Source organism: Cucurbita pepo, chromosome 18 (assembly GCF_057944985.1).
Source record: "Cucurbita pepo subsp. pepo isolate OVF chromosome 18, ASM5794498v1, whole genome shotgun sequence".
Classification (NCBI taxonomy): domain Eukaryota; kingdom Viridiplantae; phylum Streptophyta; class Magnoliopsida; order Cucurbitales; family Cucurbitaceae; genus Cucurbita; species Cucurbita pepo.
In genome coordinates, this window is record NC_141815.1 from 3,515,824 (window position 1) to 3,536,017 (window position 20,194).

At 35.2% G+C, this 20,194-nt stretch overlaps 2 protein-coding genes across 4 annotated transcripts; both read left to right on the plus strand.

The window, feature by feature from the left end:
* Positions 1-1,610: 1,610 nt before the first annotated feature.
* Positions 1,611-6,308, plus strand: LOC111779900 (cysteine synthase). 3 transcript variants are annotated; one of them, XM_087119425.1, is made up of 12 exons: positions 1,611-1,748; positions 2,527-2,585; positions 2,710-2,819; positions 2,912-2,969; positions 3,541-3,804; positions 3,885-4,022; positions 4,312-4,363; positions 5,355-5,434; positions 5,553-5,612; positions 5,694-5,774; positions 5,936-6,020; positions 6,137-6,308. In XM_087119425.1, the coding sequence occupies exons 2-12, from the start codon at positions 2,547-2,549 to the stop codon at positions 6,283-6,285; spliced, it is 1,116 nt and encodes a 371-aa protein (XP_086975551.1). In that variant the 5' UTR covers positions 1,611-1,748; positions 2,527-2,546; the 3' UTR covers positions 6,286-6,308. The 3 variants fall into 3 exon arrangements, with proteins under 3 accessions (XP_086975551.1, XP_023515859.2, XP_086975552.1); XM_087119426.1 differs by lacking the exon at positions 1,611-1,748 and adding an exon at positions 1,778-2,453; XM_023660091.2 differs by having other exon boundaries at positions 5,936-6,308.
* A 4,540-nt stretch (positions 6,309-10,848) lies between these two features.
* On the plus strand, positions 10,849-16,136 carry LOC111787013 (cysteine synthase). Its single transcript, XM_087119427.1, has 12 exons — positions 10,849-11,115; positions 11,224-11,281; positions 11,857-11,915; positions 11,988-12,097; positions 12,209-12,266; positions 13,241-13,504; positions 13,614-13,751; positions 13,982-14,033; positions 14,114-14,193; positions 14,761-14,820; positions 14,923-15,003; positions 15,843-16,136. The coding sequence occupies exons 3-12, from the start codon at positions 11,877-11,879 to the stop codon at positions 15,930-15,932; spliced, it is 972 nt and encodes a 323-aa protein (XP_086975553.1). The 5' UTR covers positions 10,849-11,115; positions 11,224-11,281; positions 11,857-11,876; the 3' UTR covers positions 15,933-16,136.
* Positions 16,137-20,194: the final 4,058 nt, after the last annotated feature.

A 20,194-nucleotide genomic window follows, 5' to 3' on the forward strand; every position in this document is an offset into this window, starting at 1 on the left:
CCATCATCATGTAAGTACTATCATTGCCCATATAGACAACTCCACCATTGAACTCTTTGAAGTCCAGGAACATCTCTCTATGGGGACACATATGATAGGAGCACCCAGAATCAAGAATTTATTCACGGATTTGGCTGATTGAATGTATTCTCTTGCATTTCCTCCCATTTAAAGCAACATTCATTTTACTAAATAATGGTGCAACTATAGTAACTTTAACTTTCTCCTTTATCTACTCCTATTCCATTTTTACTAACTATGAAGCCAACAAAGTGAACCTTTTCCTTTGCAAAAACTACACTTGTTAGAATGGAATTTCTCTTTTCTATGTGTAATCAAAACTGACTAAATATGCTCCACGTGCTCAAGCAAAGTCTTCAAATTATATTAAAATATCATTAATATATACAACATGTTTTCCCATATATTTTTTGAAAACATTATATATTAAGCGCATAAATGTACTAGGAGCATTAGTTAACCCAAAAAGCATAATAAACTATTCATATAATTCAAACTTAGTTTTGAAAGTTGTTTTCCATTCATTTCTTACATGCATTCTAATTTGATGATATTCAGATTTTTAAAAAAAAAAAAGTATAAATAGACATGAACCATGCAATTCATCAAGCATATCCTCTAGCCTAAATAGGAGGTCGAGATTTTATAGTGATTTTGTTGATGACTCTACAATCCAGGCACATGCACCAAGTTTCAGCTTTCTTTGGCACCAATAAGTCTCGTATAGAACATGAACTCAAACTTTCTTGTGTATAGCCCTTCTACATGAGCTCCTCCACTTGCCTTTAAATTGTTTTAGTCTCAATTGGATTGACTCTATAAGTTGGCTTATTAGGAATGACAGCACCCGAAATGAAGTCTATTTGATGTTCAGTATCTCTAATGGGAGGTAGTTCTTTAGGTACTTCATCAAGAAACATGTCATCAAATTCTTGTAGAAGAGATTGAAAAACACTAGACAAAGCCGAGTTGTTATAGTTAGAAACCAAAAATCCTTCCTTGTACACAAGTACAAAGATGATATTTAGTAAAAACATTGCCCTTCTCACCTCTCCCACTCTAGTCAAACAACTCTTTGTGATGTGTTACAAATAATAATCTCCCCTCATTCTTCTCGAATTCTTCAACTAACTAATTGATCTCTCCTCCATTTCCTTCGTCTTTGTTCATAATTGTACAAACAGTAGTTGTATATGCTTAGAACCTCATACACTCAATGATTTTACACTCAAGAACACTCGTGTTTATCACACACAAAGGTAGGCTATTTGGGAAGGTGACTAAATTATGATATAGGCTAATATATGCCTAAAGCAACTCGACCTTTTAAAACTCTTTTTTTAAAATATAAAAGCAAGGGGCAATATGGGTATTATGAAGAAGATCAATCTTTGGGGTGGGCCTAGAAAGTTGGAGAGGAAAAGAAAATTAGAAAGAAACAAAAAGAAATTAAAAAAGGATAAAATAAAGAAAGAGGAAAAAAGATTTAGGAGAGACAAAATAAATAGTATCAAATTTTCATTAATATAAGTGATTTTTTTTATATTATCCTATAGTTTTATTAAAAGTTTAATATATTGATTAAAAAAAAAATAAATATAATTATTAATTTGTGGTTGTAAATTTTATATTATTTTGATTTTTGGGCAAGTAATCGGACTAACACTCTCCTTGCTCTGATTTCAACCTCCATTGATGAGCTTCTACCCATCATCTCCATTTGTTGAGTAAGCTCCCCTGTTTTCCCCTGTTTTCTTGCATTGCCTTTCTTCATTCATATCTATTCAGCTGACTTCTCTGTTCTTGATTTCTCTGTTTCTTAGTATGATTTACTGCGATTTTCGATGATGATACTTCCAGATAGGGTTTCGATTTAGTCTTTTTTTTTTTTTTTTTTTTTTTTTTTATTCGTTGCTTTTGATTTCAAATCACTCAAAATTGTTCGCTCTTCCTTTGTTGCTGCTTGTTTTTCTCGTCCATACAACACTTTGTGCTTTATCTCAACATTGTTCTTCTGTCTTCTTGGATTCTATTTCATGGTATGCTCCTCATTGTGAACCAAACACCCTTTGGTGTGGAAACCTCTCCCTAGCATACACGTTTTAAAAATCTTGAGGGGAGGTCTGAAAGAGAAAGTCCATAGAGGACAATATCTGCTATCCACCTTTCCCTTGCTCAACTCCAAATCTTCCAAGACCTTACCATCTTGGAGGTTCTTCAAAGTTTGTTATCCTCGCAACGAGTTATGAATGTTCTAGCCAGCGTGCATACATGTAGACTAATTCAATGGGACAACCATATGAGTCTACTACATTTGATTGTCGAGATAACTTGTAGCCATGCTTGAACTCATTCGTTTTCTAAGTTTTTTACTATTTGTATGGGATTTTGTTGATCTCTTGACCTCTAGGCAAACCTATGGTGATTTTGTGGTAAGTTTTTTAGTATCTTTTTTGGTCTGGTTTCCCGCAGACCTCTTCTCTTATTAATCTAAAATTTATGCAGAACTGAACTTGAGTGAACACATGGAGGACAAGTGTGCAATCAAGACTGATGCCACTGAAGTAATATTTATTTCCATTGCTTCTTATGCTTTAAACTTCATCTTCAACTCCCATTTCTACTTGATTTACTCCCACTAGATTATCGTTCTTGTTTTCGTCTTGATGGATGGTTTTTGGGCTTCAGCTAATAGGCAATACCCCCATGGTGTATCTCAACAAAATTGTTGATGGCTGCTTTGCCAAGGTTGCTGCCAAACTAGAGTCAATGGAGCCTTGCTCGAGTGTCAAAGACCGGTAATAGATACTCCATTTATAACACGAATTCGTATTCTGTTTTCTTCTTATGTTAGCAACCCTTCTTTTGTTTTTTAATCTATGTATTGCAGAATCGCGCTCAGTATGATACAAGACGCGGAGGATAAGGGCCTCATATCACCAGGGAAGGTAAAGAATGGTGTACCATGTGCAAATGTGGTTGCTCATTCAATTTTGAATCTTTGAGTCTGCAAATAATAGAGACCTGTGGAAATTGACTTTTTATATGTGAGCTAACAAACTCGAGATAGTTGAACAAGTTACTAACTTATATAGTAACTTTAGGAGAATTGTTAGTAGACTTAGTAGAACAAGTTACTAACTTAGGGAGTAATCAAGAGAATTATTAGCCGACTTAGTAGAATAAGTTACTAACTCATGGAGCAACTATAGGAGAATTGGTAGTAGTTGCCGAATTGTGGACCAAGTTTTGTGTTTTAACTTAGAAGATTGTTAGTAGTTCTTAACTTGAGAAGAAAGTTTAGAAAGTAAGTTACTGCTTTCTCGACTATAAACACTCATGAGAAGAATGTTTTTTTTACAACAACACAACAACAAAAGAGAATTGAAAAGCTAAGTGCTTAAGATTACTTTGTTCCAAAAGTTCTTTCTCCTCAAGTTTTTCCTTTGCCTCTTTTACTTGTTTCGACATATCTCAATCGTGGGTCAAATCCAATATTATATGTGGGTGGGTGAAAAGAGTGTACTTATCGAGACTACAGCGGGAAACACCGGCATTGGACTGGCATGGATTGCAGCAATCAAGGGCTACAGACTCATTCTCATAATGCCAGCTTTCTTCAGCATGGAGAGAAGAATTCTGCTACTCAGTTTTGGAGCCGAGTTGCATATCACCAACCCAGAAATGAGTGTTGATGCAGTTATAAAGATGGCTGAGGATCTTGAAAAATCCACACCCAATGGATATTTTCTGAGGCAGTTTGACAATCCTGCCAATGCAAAGGTACTTTTGTGATGGGATATAATCCATGTTTGCTCCTATATCACTCTTTGATCAGGATATTTTGTTTAAAATTTCATTAGATTCACTACGACACGACTGGGGTGGAGATATGGAAAGATTCAAATGGAAAAGTCGACGTGCTCGTGGCTGGGATTGGGACGGGGGGGACACTAACTGGTGCAGGGAAGTTCCTTAAGGAGCAGAACCCAAAAATCAAGGTTGGTTTAAATAATTGTGACATCCCACATTGGTTGGGAGGAGAAGGAAACACCCTTTATAATAAGAGTGTGGAAACCTTTCCCTAGCAAACGCGTTTTAAAGCGTCGAGGGGAAGCCCGAAAGGGAAAGCCCAAAGAGGACAATATCTGCTAACGGTGAGCCTGAGCCGTTATAGTTTAGGATGTCATTTGAGATAGAAGAGTTTTTAAGCAAAACGCGTTTTTCATAAATATTTTTGCTTTTATAGTTATTTGTATGGAAAAAACTCAAAAAGTGTTTGAAATGTAGGTATATGGAATAGAACCAGTTGAAAGTGCAGTGTTGAGTGGAGGACAACCCGGTGAGTTTATTGCTACATGCCTTCCATATCCTTTTTCTTCACTCCTTTAAACTTGCAAAGAAAGTTTCATGGTACATAAAATGCTTCCAAATAGACTCCGTATTGTATATAAGATGTTGAGGTATCATCACTAGCTCGATAGGGTCAAGCCCAATAATTGTATAAGCTCATGTATATTTATTTTTAGCAAAATGATCTAGATATTTTAGGAATAGATTGCCTAGCCTCCAATATAAATACCCCTTCACCGTACCTAGGTTTTCATCTCAAGAAAAGAAAGCACAGGGTGCTGCAGTAGTTTTTAAGTGTCTTGTAATCTCTTCTCGAGTGGTGTTAATAAAAAGTGGGAGTGTTTCCCGCACAGAATTGTGTTGAACACAAGAAACTTCTCCAATTGTATTAATCGATCGTTTTTACACCAATAAAAGCCTACAAAATTGTGAAGACATTCCTTTGTCTTGAAATATCCTTGCATTTTCTTCATTCCATAGAACCCATGAAGGCTCTGTTGAAGTGGAGCCACATAGTGTTCTTTTCCTTCTTGAAAGGATGGTCATTTTGGATTAAAGACTGCCACTCAGTAACATTGTTTAGGATAACCAATGCCTCCAGACGGCAAAGACAATCGAGGTTTTGAACTATGGTGTTTCTGTTGAGGATTGTTGGGAGAGAAGTCCCACACTGGCTAATTTAGGGAATGATCCTAAGTTTTATAAGGAATACATCTCCGTTGGTATAAGGCCGTTTGGGAAGCCCAAAGCAAAGCCACGAGAGCTTTTACTCAAAGTGGACAATATCATACCATTATGGAGATCCGTGATTCCTAACAGTCTCATGCAGTGACTTAACCTAGAACTTTGGATGGTTAGGGATATAACATGTTATAATAGTAGATCTCGAGTTCAAATTCATGTTGTGTTATTATCACAATCATGTAGTGACTTGATTGGCCTCGTCAAGTGCTGACCGTTGACATGTTTTGGCACTGAAGGTCAGCATATCATACAAGGAATTGGTGCTGGTTTCATCCCATCGATTCTCGACATCAAATTGATCGACGAGGTTATTCAGGTAAGTCTCAGAACAAACTTAGGAGCCTGTTGCTACTCATTTTCATCCATTGGAGTTTCTATACATTTTGTAATCCGAATCTTCATGTCTACTATTTATGTTTGTATGTTTGTGTAAGATATCAAGTGAGGAAGCCATTGAAACTGCAAAGCTACTTGCTTCAAAAGAAGGCCTTTTGGTATTCTAATCTTTCTTGAAACTATTTTTACTTCACAAATGCTCATTTCTGCCAAAGGTGACTACATTATTCCCTTTATAGGTCGGCTTTTCGTCCGGTGCTGCTGCAGCTGCTGCAATCAAGATCGCAAAGCGACCCGAAAATGAAGGAAAACTGATTGTTGTAAGTCTATGTTACCATCTTCCTATTAACATTCATTCTCAGTTTGAAAGTTGAATCTTGGTAGGTCTCCCTTCACTTTGAGATCACACACTTTAAATATTTGTAACTCTATCTTTACTTGAATCAATCTTGAAATAGTCCTTTAATGTTTTCACTGGTAGGTGATCTTTCCGAGCTTCGGCGAGCGGTATCTATCGACTTCACTCTTTGACTCAGCTAGGCAGGAGGCAGTAAACATGACATACAGTTAAACAAACAAAGAGATCAGGAAACTATTTATTAATTTGCTTAGAAAGTAGAATAAGTTAAGAAAAGTGGACAATGTTGTGTACATTTTCATGGTTTGTTCATACATGACACAGGAAAGAACAAAATGCTATTCGAGGTTATTGAGAGGCGTATGTCCAAAAGCCTACTATTTGATCGAGTGATCGTTAGTTCGTTACTTATTTACTCGGGAGAAGCCATAAAGAGTTGTATTTTGAGACGAAATTCATTCCGAAACAGTTGATTCGTTTTTTTTTTCTTGGCCAATTTTTAGTAGTATTGATTCATCTTGTCTGTTGTTGTTGCTGCTTTTGAAGGTTTCTCTAGAGTTGAACTTTGGATTTATTGGCCTCCCCAAGTGCTCATTGGTGCGGGATGAATTGCTGGATGAGGTTATTTAGAAACCCTTGCCATTTCCACTAGGTTGGGGCACCTGTCACACTATCCTAACTGGGTTGTGCCTAGCTCGTGGTATAAGTACGGAAGTGAAATTTTGACCGCATGGGTATTAGAGTGGAAAGGGTAGTAGAGAGTCTAGTGCCATTATTTATATGGTTTATAGTGTGGAGAGTTACCTTAGTCATTCTTGGATGTCGTGGAAGTCTATTAGGTTTTTAGTGGCGTTTAGGTGATTTAAATCTTGTCTCTCATTTTCAGGACGTTGAGGACTGACTCCTTGACTTAATCCATTCTTTGAATGCACACAAGTTTAGGCTTTTGACCACCGCTCACAATTCTGAGGTATAGGGTCTATTGAAAATGTACTAACTTAGGTCAACGTGTAAACTACTCCAACTATAATGCCCTAAACTTAACTTGGTTCACTCGTGCATGCTTTGTTTAGAAAATTTTCCTATTGATCACCTAAAGCATGAAACACATATTCTAGCATCACTTTGGTCATTTCTAGGGTTGAGAAGGTCATTGGAATTTCTAGAGTGGGTAGGTGACTTAATGTAGACCTTTGACAATAAGGTACTTTGATACGACTTCTCGAGTCTTTCTTAGTTTGGGAGCATTAGCGTCTACACCCTCTGATCGCCGCTCACGATCCTAAAGTGTCAGCCTACTAGAGGTGTCTTGATCTAGGTCATCGTCTAACCAACCTAACTCTAGTCTCTTCGTTTTAGCTCTGTGCAGATAAACTCACTCAACAGTGAGAACTCACAATCTATCACTTGGAGCTACGTAAACTATATCATGTAAATATACAAGCCCAATAAAGAGATAACGTCCATCAATCACCCAGAGCACATATAGTAATCACATTTAGCTATCATTTGATATTAATGGTATTTAAAAAAATAGTGTATCTTTAACTTAAAATTTAAAAGTTTTGGCACATTATTAGTAATATATTTATTAATGAATGTAAAATAAATTAAAATTAAATTAGTTAAAATTATTTTAATGGTTGAAACTACGAGAATTAAATATAAATATTATTTATTTATATGAAATTTCGGATCACATTTCTCCAATATTAAACGCAATTATATGATTCTCTGACATTTTATTCTTAATTATTCTATTTTAAGAAACTTTTGATAATCTGAGACTGTATACTTCTAAAATTTTGGTCAGGATCCTAATGCCTCATCCAAACTGTGACTCCATACTTTTAAATCACCTCATAACTTTCATACTTATAGTTGTATTTTTAAAAAATTTCAATTCGTATTAAGGCAGGAAAGTTTTCTACATCTCACTACTTCCAAAACTCAGCTACCATTAAAAGCACTTATATTATTCTCCAATCAATTCAAGTATACAACGTTTTCAACTTTTATGGTCTTAACTCAATTTTTTTTCCCAAGTGGTAAGATAAAATCTCTTTTTTTTTTTTTTTTTTTTTTTTGTTTTGTTTTGTTCATACCAATACTTTACGTTGGTATATTTATTTCCATCTCTATGGTCATAACACGTAATTTATCTATGTTCAAGACGTTTAACGGAAACATATGACTTTCCTTAGCAAAATCATTTTCACGCATACACTAACATTTAGTAGCTTACTAAAACTATAGCTCCCCATTCACAATATCAACCTCACTAAATCTAAACATCATAAATATATCAATTTACATTCACATTCCATCCAAGATAAAACATAACATATCCTACATTATACTTGTAACGACCCGAAATTTTCTACTTAATTTAAGATCGCTACTGTATACATATGATATCCTAAACATTGAATGCGGAAGACTTCATTTAAATTTCATAAAACATAACATTTATCTTAAAACACAACCATAGACTTACGTGTTTCGAAAATATCTTTAGAACGACACAACAAAAGACTAAATAAAATAAATAAGCGTTTAAGTTAAAAAAAACATCCTATTCTAACCTAAGTCTAAGAAAATAAATACCACTACCCTATGCATGTGTCGTGGTCTCGAGTTGCGATGCCGTCGTCAGCCGTACGGGAACACCTTGCCTTAACTTGAAAAATGTAGTAGCACGTGGCTTGAGTAGTTTAAGAAATACTCAGTAAGTGACCCACTATGGGAGGTTAAATGCAAGAACATGTGAATGCAATGACGGGACCTATCATATCAGTCTCTTTTCCTAAGACATTATCCTATTGGACAGCTTGGATGTGTACCATACACTCTACACACAGCCCATACGTGTGAGTATGAGCTCACTAGACAGTTCGTACATTGCTGGGACCCTTTTCTTGTCGGGCGAGCCTGCTCTAGAAGCTCCTTATGCGGGAAACCCATTAGAATTAGTAATCGTCATGGCAGCATTATGTAAAACATAATGATACTTCACTCGCCTAGTGGTGTATGTGTCCGTACCCTCGTGATGAAATAGGGATATCTCCCAATGCATGAGCACACATGCATGAGGTCTCAATATTTTTCTGTTTTCATCATTATTAAATATAACCCCTCAGTGTTCTGTACATATCATATCATTTCACATATCGCTTATCATTCATATCATATTATTTCTCATTTTTCCCGTTCTCATATCATACATAAATCTAACGGAGTTATATTTCATGTCATTCATATCATGCTGTATACATACAATTTAATGGACATAACATAACGTTCCATGCTTTTAACATAACATCTCTTCATATACATCTCATACCATAACATATCGCATCACAATATATCATATCATGAACATGTCAATTTATCACATATCTCCATAACATATTTCATATCACTTTCATATCATATCACAATATATATATATATATATATATATATATATATATATATATATATATCTCTGACATTCACATGTCGTATCATATCGTAAACACTTCGTGGTCATGTCGTTCCTAATTTAACATAGCCTTAATGTTCTTATACATATCACAATCATATCGTTACATGAACATACTTTAGTCATATTGTTACAGGGACGTATCTTAATGCTTTCATTCTATCAATCTATCATAATCATATCCTTTCTACCCATAACTTAATCATATTCTTTTATTAATTTATCGTGACCATATCGTTTTTATCAATCTCTCATATTTATAGCATTATGATACGTAACCTAACCTTAACATTCCATGAACATATCTTACTCCTATTGTTACATTACGTTTAGTGCATCATTCTCGAATCCTATCTCAAACATTTCATTGAACACATCATGCCGTAAGTATTATCATACAATTCACATATTTTAACATATACACAACATATCATAAACATATTGATCCACAACCAATTCACACATATCAATATATATGACACGTGTAGAACCACAGGGCACATGTAACATCAAATTTAATCATGCCGATAGTATGACCACTTACTTGATTAACTTAGGTTGGTGTCACAAATTTGTCTTTAATAAAAATTCGATTTTTGTCCTCGGTATCTAAGTCAATCTATGTGAACCCATGACATCAATTTCAAGTTCAATTCTCTATATTTTATAATGCTCCAGTATTAGACGTCATGCCAGCATCAAAGACTTTGTCTTGGAAATATATAATTTAAATCTCTAAATCTTCTTAATTGCAACAAGAATTGAAGGTGTAAGAATAATAGAGAAAGAAGATCTCAACTAGTAAAATTGAAGGTGTAATAATTATGGTTAAATCTACATGAACGGAAGGTCATGTTTTTTTTTCTCTCCCTAAATCTGCCATGTTTTCTTTCTGTCTTTGTTTCATTGTTTTGTTTTTTTTCTCTCTAAGAGGTCTAAGAGGAGGTGTTGAGGAGAGATTTTAGGAAGAGACGTGAGAGATTGATGGAGGAGGAATCAGTTACCATTTTTTTTTTAATTATTATTATCTTATTTTTATTTTTAATTTTATTTTTAGGTTTGTTACATAATTATTACAATATGATATTTAATTAATTTTAGTTTATTATTATCAATTTGAATTTGAATTAATTAATTATTCCTTAAATAATCAAAATAATTGATTATTAATAGTAAATAAGTAATTAGCTAAAGTAAACTAACTGAACATAATTAACTAAATACACTTGTATTTGTGGAAATGAATTAAATATATATCTAAATAGATTATTATTGATTTATCTTAATGAAATAATTAATTATATTTAAAATAAAATTAAAAAAAATAAAATTAAAAAATCAAGAAAGGCTAAACAAACCATGTTTTTTAGTAAATTAAATTGAAGAAATTAAAATTTTAATAATTATGTTGAAATAAATAAATTTAATAAATATAGGTGTAAAATTGGTACCCTCGATTCCGTCGTCAAAGTGTTCTTATTATTTATTTGATTTTCGCATTCAAACAAAAAATATATATATATATATATATATATATATATATATATTGTATTTGTTAAATAGTTCCTGACCGTTTCGACAGCTAAATATACAAAACATTTGGATCCTTCTCGATTTCGTTCCGATCTCATCCCGTTTCGATTTTCGATAAGCAATCTGCCAACTGAATTTGCGAATGGATTGAATGTGGTAAGATTTGTGAAGGAGATCGCAACATTGATCGTTTGTTTCTCTTGCGGAGCACAATGACGCGTAAGAATGGCGGCCTAGCCACTGAAATCCACCAAATACTCTCCTCCTCGGATTTCAACTTCCATTGGTGAGCTACCTTACCTCATTCGTTGACTAACCAAGCCGCGCTACCCCATTTTCCATAGATTATTAATATTTTATGCACTAACGTAACCTTTTCCTTCTTTTCTTGCAGTGGGTTTGTTGATTGAGATCAAATTCATTGACTGATCTTCCCTTGTTCCGTTTTGAGGGTGCTGCTTTGTTCTTGTTTAGCTTTCATTTTCATTTTCATTTTGATTTCTCTGTTTCTTCGTATGATTTATTCTTGATCTTCAATTATGATGTGCTTTGAGATTGTGGTTTCAGTTTCTTTTCTCGTTAATTGCTTGATTTCGAATCACTGGTGGGTCGAGATTGTATTATGTGTTCTCCTTTGTTGCTGCTTGTATTTTCTATGCACCATTTGGGAAGTCTTAGCCTTAGCCCAAAGCCTATCTTCATTAATTGTTGGAAAGCTCTGACCTGCTCCAATGTTAACTTCAGATACTCCAAGTCCTTACTGTCTTAATTTTATGTATTGAGTTTTGAGTGTCCAAGCTAGCTAGCAGGCTTATCGACTATTCTAACGGGACAATTATCTGATCCTATTACATTTGCTTGAACTTAAGACTCTTATTGACCACTAAGCCAACTCAGTTTTTTTAGTTATATTAACCATACAAGAAATTTGTAGCTAGCAAGTCTTACTTCTATGTGATTTTGTGTCCTTTCTTTTGTTCTGTTTTTCTCCCTTTTCTTTTCCCTCGTTCACTTGTTGTTTATGCAGAAACGAACTTAACTGAACTCATGGAGGACAAGTGTGCAATCAAGACTGATGCCACTGAAGTAATATTTACTTACTGGGCTGCTTGTCTTTTCTCTTTTCCTTTTCTTGATGGATGGTTTCTTGGCCTGCAGCTAATAGGCAATACCCCTATGGTCTATCTCAACAAAATTGTAGATGGCTGCTTTGCCAAGATTGCTGCTAAACTAGAGTCAATGGAGCCTTGTTCGAGTGTCAAAGACCGGTAAATAGATACTCCATTAATAAAGTGAATTCATTAATATAAAATCTCTGTTTTGATAGTTCAAAATGGTGAATTTTTATTATGTTTACTTGTTAAATCTCTGAATTGCAGGATCGCGCTCAGTATGATACAAGATGCAGAGGATAAGGGCCTTATAACACCAGGGAAGGTAAATAATAGTGTGCCACGAGCCAATGTTCTACTCATTCAATTCTTAATCTTTATGTGAGATCCCATATCGGTTGGGGAGGAGAATGAAACAATCTTTATCCTTGTGTGGAAACCTCTCCCTAGCAGACGCGTTTTAAAGCCTTGAGGCGAAGTCTGAAAGGGAAAGTCCAAAGAAGACAATATCTGCTAGTGGTGGGCTTGGGCCGTTACAAATGGTATCAAAGCCAAGCACCGGGCAATGTGCCAGTGAGGAGGCTGAGCCCCGAAGGGGGTGGACACAAATCGATGTGCCAGCACGCTGGGCTCCGAAGGGGGGTGGATTTGGTGGGAGTCCCACATCGATTGGAGAAAGGAATGAGTGTTAGCAAGGACGTTGGGCCTCGAAGGGGGGTTGATTGTGAGATCCTACATCGGTTGGGGAGGAGAACGAAACATTCTTTATAAGGGTGTGGAAACCTCTCCTAGAACGGAATACCCTTTATAAGGGTGTGGAAACCTCTCCCCAGCAGACGCGTTTTAAAGCTTTGAGGGGAAGCCCAAAAGGGAAAGCTTAAAGATGACAATATCTGTTAGCTGTGGGCTTGAGCCATTACACTTTCAATCTGCAAGTAACAGTAGGCACCAAAATGCCATACATATTTTGTATATATATAGAAAGAAAGTCATACATATTTACGTGAGATCTTGTACGTTTTTTGAAGTATAAATTTTTTATATCAATTTCATTCTTTATTGTTTTATCATTTGCCAATACATGAATATTTGTGTTTAACAATTATTTTCTTAGTATATTATCAAACTTCCATGTAACTTTATTATATTTGCTTTTGGTAACAAATATATGTAAGGCTTTTTAAATTTTGAATTAACTTATCAAATTTATTTTTCAACCTTTTCATATCTCTAAGTTTACCTACTTTCAAAAGCTTGAGATTATGGGTACTGACTTTTTGTTTGTTTGTGGGGTCAAAGAGTGTTCTCATTGAGGCCACAGCAGGAAACACCGGCATTGGACTGGCATGGATTGCAGCAATCAAGGGGTACAGACTTATTCTCGTAATGCCAGCTTTTTTCAGCATGGAGAGAAGAATTCTGCTACTTGCTTTTGGAGCCGAGTTGCATGTCACCAACCCAGAAATGAGTGGTGATGCAATTCTAAAGATTGCTGAAGATCTTGAAAAATCCACTCCCAATGGATATTTTCTGAGGCAATTTGACAATCCTGCCAATACAATGGTAATTTTCTGATGGGATATATCCTTCGATTATAGCCCATGTTTGCACCTGTATCAGTCTTTGATCTGTCGAAAAGATAATTCCTTAATTTTTTTAAAAATTTCATTAGATTCACTACGAAGCAACCGGGGTCGAGATATGGAAAGATTCAAATGGAAAAGTCGACGCGCTCGTGGCTGGGATTGGGACGGGGGGGACACTAACTGGTGCAGGGAAGTTCCTTAAGGAGCAGAACCCAAAAATCAAGGTTGGTTTAAATTGTTTGGGATGTCCTTTGAAATAGGAGAGTTTTTAAGCAAAACGCATTTTTCATGAAAGAAGCAGTCCTTTAAATTGCTTTTATAAATGGTTTTAAGGATGAGTTTGAGATGACTTCAGACGTACAAAAAGTTCCTTTAATACTGCTTTTATTCCATGAAAAGCACTTTTCTAAATTTTATAGTTATTCCTATGGCTCAAAAAGTGTTTGAAATGTAGGTATATGGAATAGAACCAGTTGAAAGTGCAGTGTTGAGTGGAGGACAACCCGGTTAGTACATTGCTATATGCCTTTCCTATACTTTATTGGCCTCCTCAAGTGCTGAACATTGTCATGTTCTTGCTTTGAAGGCCGCCATCTCATACAAGGGATTGGTGCTGGTATCATCCCTTCGATTCTGGACGTCGAATTGCTGGACGAGGTTATTCAAGTAAGTCAAAAAACCAACTTAATGGCAGTGGCTAGAATTTCTAAACATGAGCTAGTTCAGCTTGATCTCTTATAATTTTGCAAAACTAGCCACTCATTTTCATCATTTGAGTTACTAGATTAAGCTTAAGAAGCAAATCGATACTTATTATAGCACCCCGTTCTGACATGTTTAACCATGTGTCTGCACTAGAAAGATATTCGTTAGAGCACCTCTAAGTATATATAATCTTGTAAGCATATTTCTGGAATCCTTTGCATTTTACTGAATTGTTCAAGTAATGTATTGCTGATTGTATAGATTAGAGTTCAGGTTCATACAGAAAAGTTGGAATTGTTGCCTTCTTACTGAAACTCAAACTCTTGGCAATAATTCTTTCTGATAAAAATCTTATATATATTTATTTTGTTATCGTCTAAAAACTTTAATACGTTCCGTTTTAGTTATTAACTTATAGATATTAAACATAAGTTTGAATACTTTTCGAATTCCATCACGACATAAACTACTTACGATTTTCGTGCTTCCAACTTATAATCTTCCATTCTAATATCTATGTTGTGTTAGATATCAAGTGAGGAAGCCATTGAAACTGCAAAGCTAATTGCTTTAAAAGAAGGCCTTCTGGTATCCTAATATTTCTTTTAGAATCATTTCGAAATTATTTTCACTTTGGGTACGAAAATCAAATGTTCGTTTATGCCAAAAGTAACTGTGTTCCCTCTTTAGGTGGGCATTTCGTCTGGTGCTGCAGCAGCTGCTGCAATCAAGGTCGCAAAACGACCGGAAAATGAAGGAAAACTGATTGTTGTAAGTCTATGTTACCATCTCCTATTAATATAGATTCTTAGTTCAAGGTTGAATATTCATAGGCATCTCTTCACTAATATATATATATATATATATATATATATATATATATATATTTTGTTGTTGTTGGAGGCATTTTAGCTTAAACTCTTCAGCCCTCCTCATTGATGATTTTTTCTTTTGTCTTGCTGTTTGGCCTTAAGCCTAAAAAGAGTTTGATTTGGTATCAGTATACTAGCCTACTAGATAGGCTTGACATGCTCATAGTCCCACCTGTCGATGTCCCGTCACTTTTAAGTAGGTTATAGATTCTGTAGACTAGCCTACGAGGTAGGCTTGACATGTTCATGGTCCCACCGTCGATACCTCGTCATCGTTGGTAGGTTATAAATTATGTAGACTAGCCTACAAGGTAGACTTGACATGTTCATGGTCCCACTGTCGATGCTCCGTCACCGTCAGGTAGGTTATAGATTCTGTAGACTAGCCTACGAGGTAGGCTTGACATGTTCATGGTCCCACCGTCGATGCCCCGTCATTGTCAGGTATGTCCAGCATAAGATAAGAAAAAAGAAATATTAATGATTGCTTATGCTATGATCACTTACTATGATTAAATGTAAACATGAAATTTTATTGTCCTGATTATATTATCGAGTGTAATATAATGATTGACCTAGTTGTATGTTTATTAATATGTTGTGTTGCCAAATTGTGGTGATATGTAATATGATGTGAACTGTGCAGCAAGTAGTAGACTTTCCTAGGCTGAAACGGATTGACAAATATCTGCAACTTTCTCTCTACTCGAACCAATGTTGAAGTGTTTTTACTGGCAGGTGATCTTTCCAAGCTTCGGCGAGCGGTATCTATCGACTTCACTCTTTGATGCAGCCAGGAAAGAGGCAGAAAACATAAAGTACCTCTGAAGAGACAAATAAATTAGGAAACTGCTTATTAATTTGCTGTCTAGACTTAATAGTAGATAAGTTGAGAACACAAACTTCCTGTTTGGAGACAAATCACTGGTAGAAAATGTAAATTAGATATGATATAATGAAGCATGATGTAGATTTGGTTAGGAATCACGAACCACTCCACATTGAAATGGTATTGTTCTTTTTTAGTGTAAACTCTCATGGTTTTGCTTTTGGTTTCCCTACAAGGCTTCATACCCATGAAGATAGTGTTCTTTATTTATAACAAAGTATACCATAGAACTTTCCCTGAAGCTTATAGAGCTCTCAAACAGCATCCCCTTAATCGAGACTTGACTCCTTTCTTTGGAGGCCTCGAACAAAGTACGCTTTTTGTTCGATTCTTGAGTCACTTTTGACTACACTTTCGAGGCTCGTAACTTTTTTGTTCGACATTTGAGGATTTTATTGATATGACTAAAATAAGGGTATGACTTTGGTACCATATTAGAAATTACGAACCTCCTCAATGGTATGATATTGTCCACTTTAAGCATAATCTTGTCTCATAACAAAGGAGATAGTGTTCCTTATAAACTCATGATTCTTCTCTTAATTAGCCAATATGAAGCTACTCCTTTCAATATATTTTACATGGGAACTTTCCCATGAAAGAACAAGATGCTATTTGAGGTTATTGAGAAATCTATGTCCAAAAGCCTACGATTTGAACTTGTGCTAAGGCCACAGAGTGATCGTTTAATTGGAAGTTTTATTGAAAAAAAAGTGGTTGAGATACGTGCACAAGTCTTCCACCTATGTATTCTCTCGCATCCCACAAAGACTGTTGTAGTATTGAGCAAATGGTATCCGAGCCATCTTTTCAATAAAAATATCGAAAGTGTTTATCTATCCGTTCTTAATTTTTGAAGTCTATTCTTCATTCTCGGTAATTTTCTCGTTCGATTAAAAATTAAGAAATTTTTCTGTTTGATTCTTTCGTCTGCTCGTCAACAGATGGTTGGCAAACGTAGTGTTCCCAGTAATGGTAAGTCCGTTGGTAAGCTCATGTTCCACAACAACGAGTACTTGAAGTAGGCACAAATCGAAGGACTCAAATCAACAGACTGTTACTCATTGTCGTGGAAATAAGTAAAAATACGTAAAGTTTAAAACATTTAAACACGTGCATGTGCATCTAAAATTTAATTAAAATTGTAATACAATATTACAAGTTTAGACTAATTTAAAATACACGAAATATAAAAATTTAAAGATAAGTATCAAAGAAAATCTAGACTCCAGTGCGATGGGACTCCCTATGGTCGATAGCCCACGTAATGTCTCTGCCTCGACCGCTACATCAAGCTCCACATGAAATAAAAATTTAAATTTAAGTAACGGGGTTGTGTATATAAAATATACTCAGTAAACAGCTTGATAGTAGTTCATAGTTTGTTCTTTTAAGTCTTATATAAATGAATTTCGTATATTCATTATCTTATTCTGCCTTAGGAGTTCGTTCTTAATAGTAAGTTCTTCATAGGTTACACCTTAGGTTAGTTTAAGTTCTTAGTTCTTAGTCTAATCTGAACCTCCAACCCTCGAAATCTTTTGGGATCTCTAGGTCTTATGAATTGTCGTTTTGGAATCTCTTTTATCATCACCATAATTCCAGACTTGCATCCTAGATCCTCGAGGCAAGACATTGGTATCAGTCTCATAGGGTTCATGCATTCTAAGATTTTACCAACTCTCAAGAGTACTACTATGGACCCCTATCGCTTGTGACAAGTTCACTAAAAGAAAACTAATGGACAAACTTTCTAGTAGTCTCCAGAGTACGATCATACAACATAAAACATAAAACATCATAGGCCAGTTCTATAGTTATCCGGACCCTTGACAGTCGAGTTAAGTTTATGATTGAAGGCTAGTTGGCGAATCCTTAATCGTTCTCGTTATAACCACTAACTCACGTACATGAATAATAATCAGAAGTCTCACGAGCAACCAACTCTAAGGTACAATTATGGACCCATATCGCTTGTGACAGATTCATTAAAGGAAAACTAATTGGCAAGCGTTCTAATAATCTCCATAGAGTATAAATCATACATCATAAGATATCATAAGCTAGTTTTTTAGTTATCCAAATCCCTAATAATCGAGTCTGGGTTATGATTAAGGGTTAGTTGGTGAATCTCTAATCGTTCCCGATTAAGGGTTAGTTGGCGAATCTCTAATCGTTCCCGTATAGTTGCTAAATCACAATAATGAACATTAATCAAAAGTCTCAAGATTGACAAATTCTAAGGTACAACTGTGGACCTCTGTCACTCGTGATAGGTTCTCTAAGCATCATACAACTGAGTAAGTTACGAGCATTCAAAACCTAGTGTTCTATCTTGTAGATCTCTTCAAGTAGAATCTAAAGAAAAACTCGTAACTCTAACCTCAGCCTTCAACAAAACCTCCCTCGTGCGCGCGGTGTTGGTCACTGTTTTCTTCCTCCACAGAGCGAGCAATGGAAATTGGATTAATGTTTTCATGAAAAAGTTTTCACCAAGAACCTGAGTGCTTTCATCTGGAAATTGGACACCCACATACAAATTTGTCCCTTAAGGACCTTTCCTTTAGTTTTAAAGGAGGGAATGGAACAAATTTAATGAAGAAATCGTGGGCACGTTTATGTCACGACCTAATTTTTGAGCGGTTCAAAAGATAGATTGCAATGTAGGCCTGACTCTTCTATTTTTACTTACTTCTTAGTCATCAAGGTTTATCTTCAGTTCCAAGCAATTTCTACCAATAAATTTTAAAAGGAGTCCAAAAAAGCTACTTACTTGGTCGATAGCCCACGTAACGTTTCCGCCTCAACCGCTACATCAAGCTCCACATGAAATGAAAATTGAAGTAGCATGGTTGTGTGTTTCATGGGTTCTAGTGAAATGTAGATGGAGTTAGTGTTTTTATTTATTATATATTTCAAAATCAACAAATTCTAACTTTGGTCACTTTAAATTTTAAAAATGTTAACTGGAACTCAGGTGATTTCACAGTGCTACAAAGTTTTTTTCTACTTCTTTAACACTACATCTTGTATATATAGGAGTCTACCACAAAAAAATTCAAACTTAGCCAATAGTAACCTCACAAAAAAACCCCAAGAAAATTCCCAGAGAAATTATTTTTATGTTTTTACCTCTCATATGTTATAAAATCTCAAATTTTGACTTTGACCGCTATTTTTTTAGAAATGACGCGATTAGAGTATCGTGCTAGGGTTTAGCATTGTAAACAAGAATGGACTCATAAGATGGGCGGTCAGGGAAGCGATTTCATTTGTGTTATCCGCCAAGAAAATGATCAAGGAATTCTTTATACATAACTGAGAGATGACCGTATTGTTGCACATTCTGAATAAAGTATTGTAGGCAAGCGAAGCTTTTGAAAATGAAAGCGTGTAGAACTCAAATCCACTTTCTCTTTGATTAGTAAACTTCGAATATGATCTTCCTTCGTCTCCAGGTGACTGAGAGAGAATTTGGGCCCGACGTGCATATATATATCTATATCTATCTATATCTATCTATATATATATATATATATATATATAGAGAGAGAGAGAGAGAGAGAGAGAGTAGCACGATAAATTAAGGTTTGGAACGGCTTAAAATCAAGTCAAAGTTTCGTAGGATGTAACTTTAATTTGGTTAACTCAAACTTGCATGTTTGCCACATAATCCCACGCATTTGAGTGGAATTTTGAGTATCAAAATTTGGTGATCTCAAATTTGCATGAACATGCAAATATGACTCTATAAACAGAGTGATCAAGGTACACGAAACTTCTCCCTTGGAAAAACCTTGAAAAAAACTCTCACAAACTGATATGAATCCAACAACTGATCACTTCCATGTACCCGAACGAGCAATTACAAGAAGCAATACAAAGAAGATTCAAGTAACAAATCAAGAAATAATGGAGTGGCTGACATTGGAAAGTGATTAGAAGACTTGTCATTGGTAGTTGAATTACCAATTAAGACAATTTATGAATGTCTTCTTTTCTTCGATTTGTATTTAATAGCATTTATTAGTGATTTGTAGTTTGTGGTTGAACTTTATTATGTTAGGGTTATCCTGTGACCTATTTAAAGACATGTAATATTCAATTTTGGATCAATTGTTGAATACAAACAAAACCTTTGTGTTTTCTTGATACCTTTTTTGTGTTATTCTTTTTAAAACCTTGCTTTAGGTTTGATGTT

Excerpts from the sequence above, each read along its gene's own strand:
- LOC111779900 (XM_087119425.1), top strand. The coding sequence starts at position 2,547 with ATGGAGGACAAGTGTGCAATCAAGACTGATGCCACTGAA. Across the intron at positions 5,435-5,552 it reads TGATCGACGAGGTTATTCAG|ATATCAAGTGAGGAAGCCAT; the intron begins GTAAGTCTCAGA and ends TGTTTGTGTAAG. Across the intron at positions 5,775-5,935 it reads ATGAAGGAAAACTGATTGTT|GTGATCTTTCCGAGCTTCGG; the intron begins GTAAGTCTATGT and ends TTTCACTGGTAG.
- LOC111787013 (XM_087119427.1), top strand. The coding sequence starts at position 11,877 with ATGGAGGACAAGTGTGCAATCAAGACTGATGCCACTGAA. Across the intron at positions 12,098-12,208 it reads TGTTCGAGTGTCAAAGACCG|GATCGCGCTCAGTATGATAC; the intron begins GTAAATAGATAC and ends TCTGAATTGCAG. Across the intron at positions 13,505-13,613 it reads ACAATCCTGCCAATACAATG|ATTCACTACGAAGCAACCGG; the intron begins GTAATTTTCTGA and ends AAATTTCATTAG.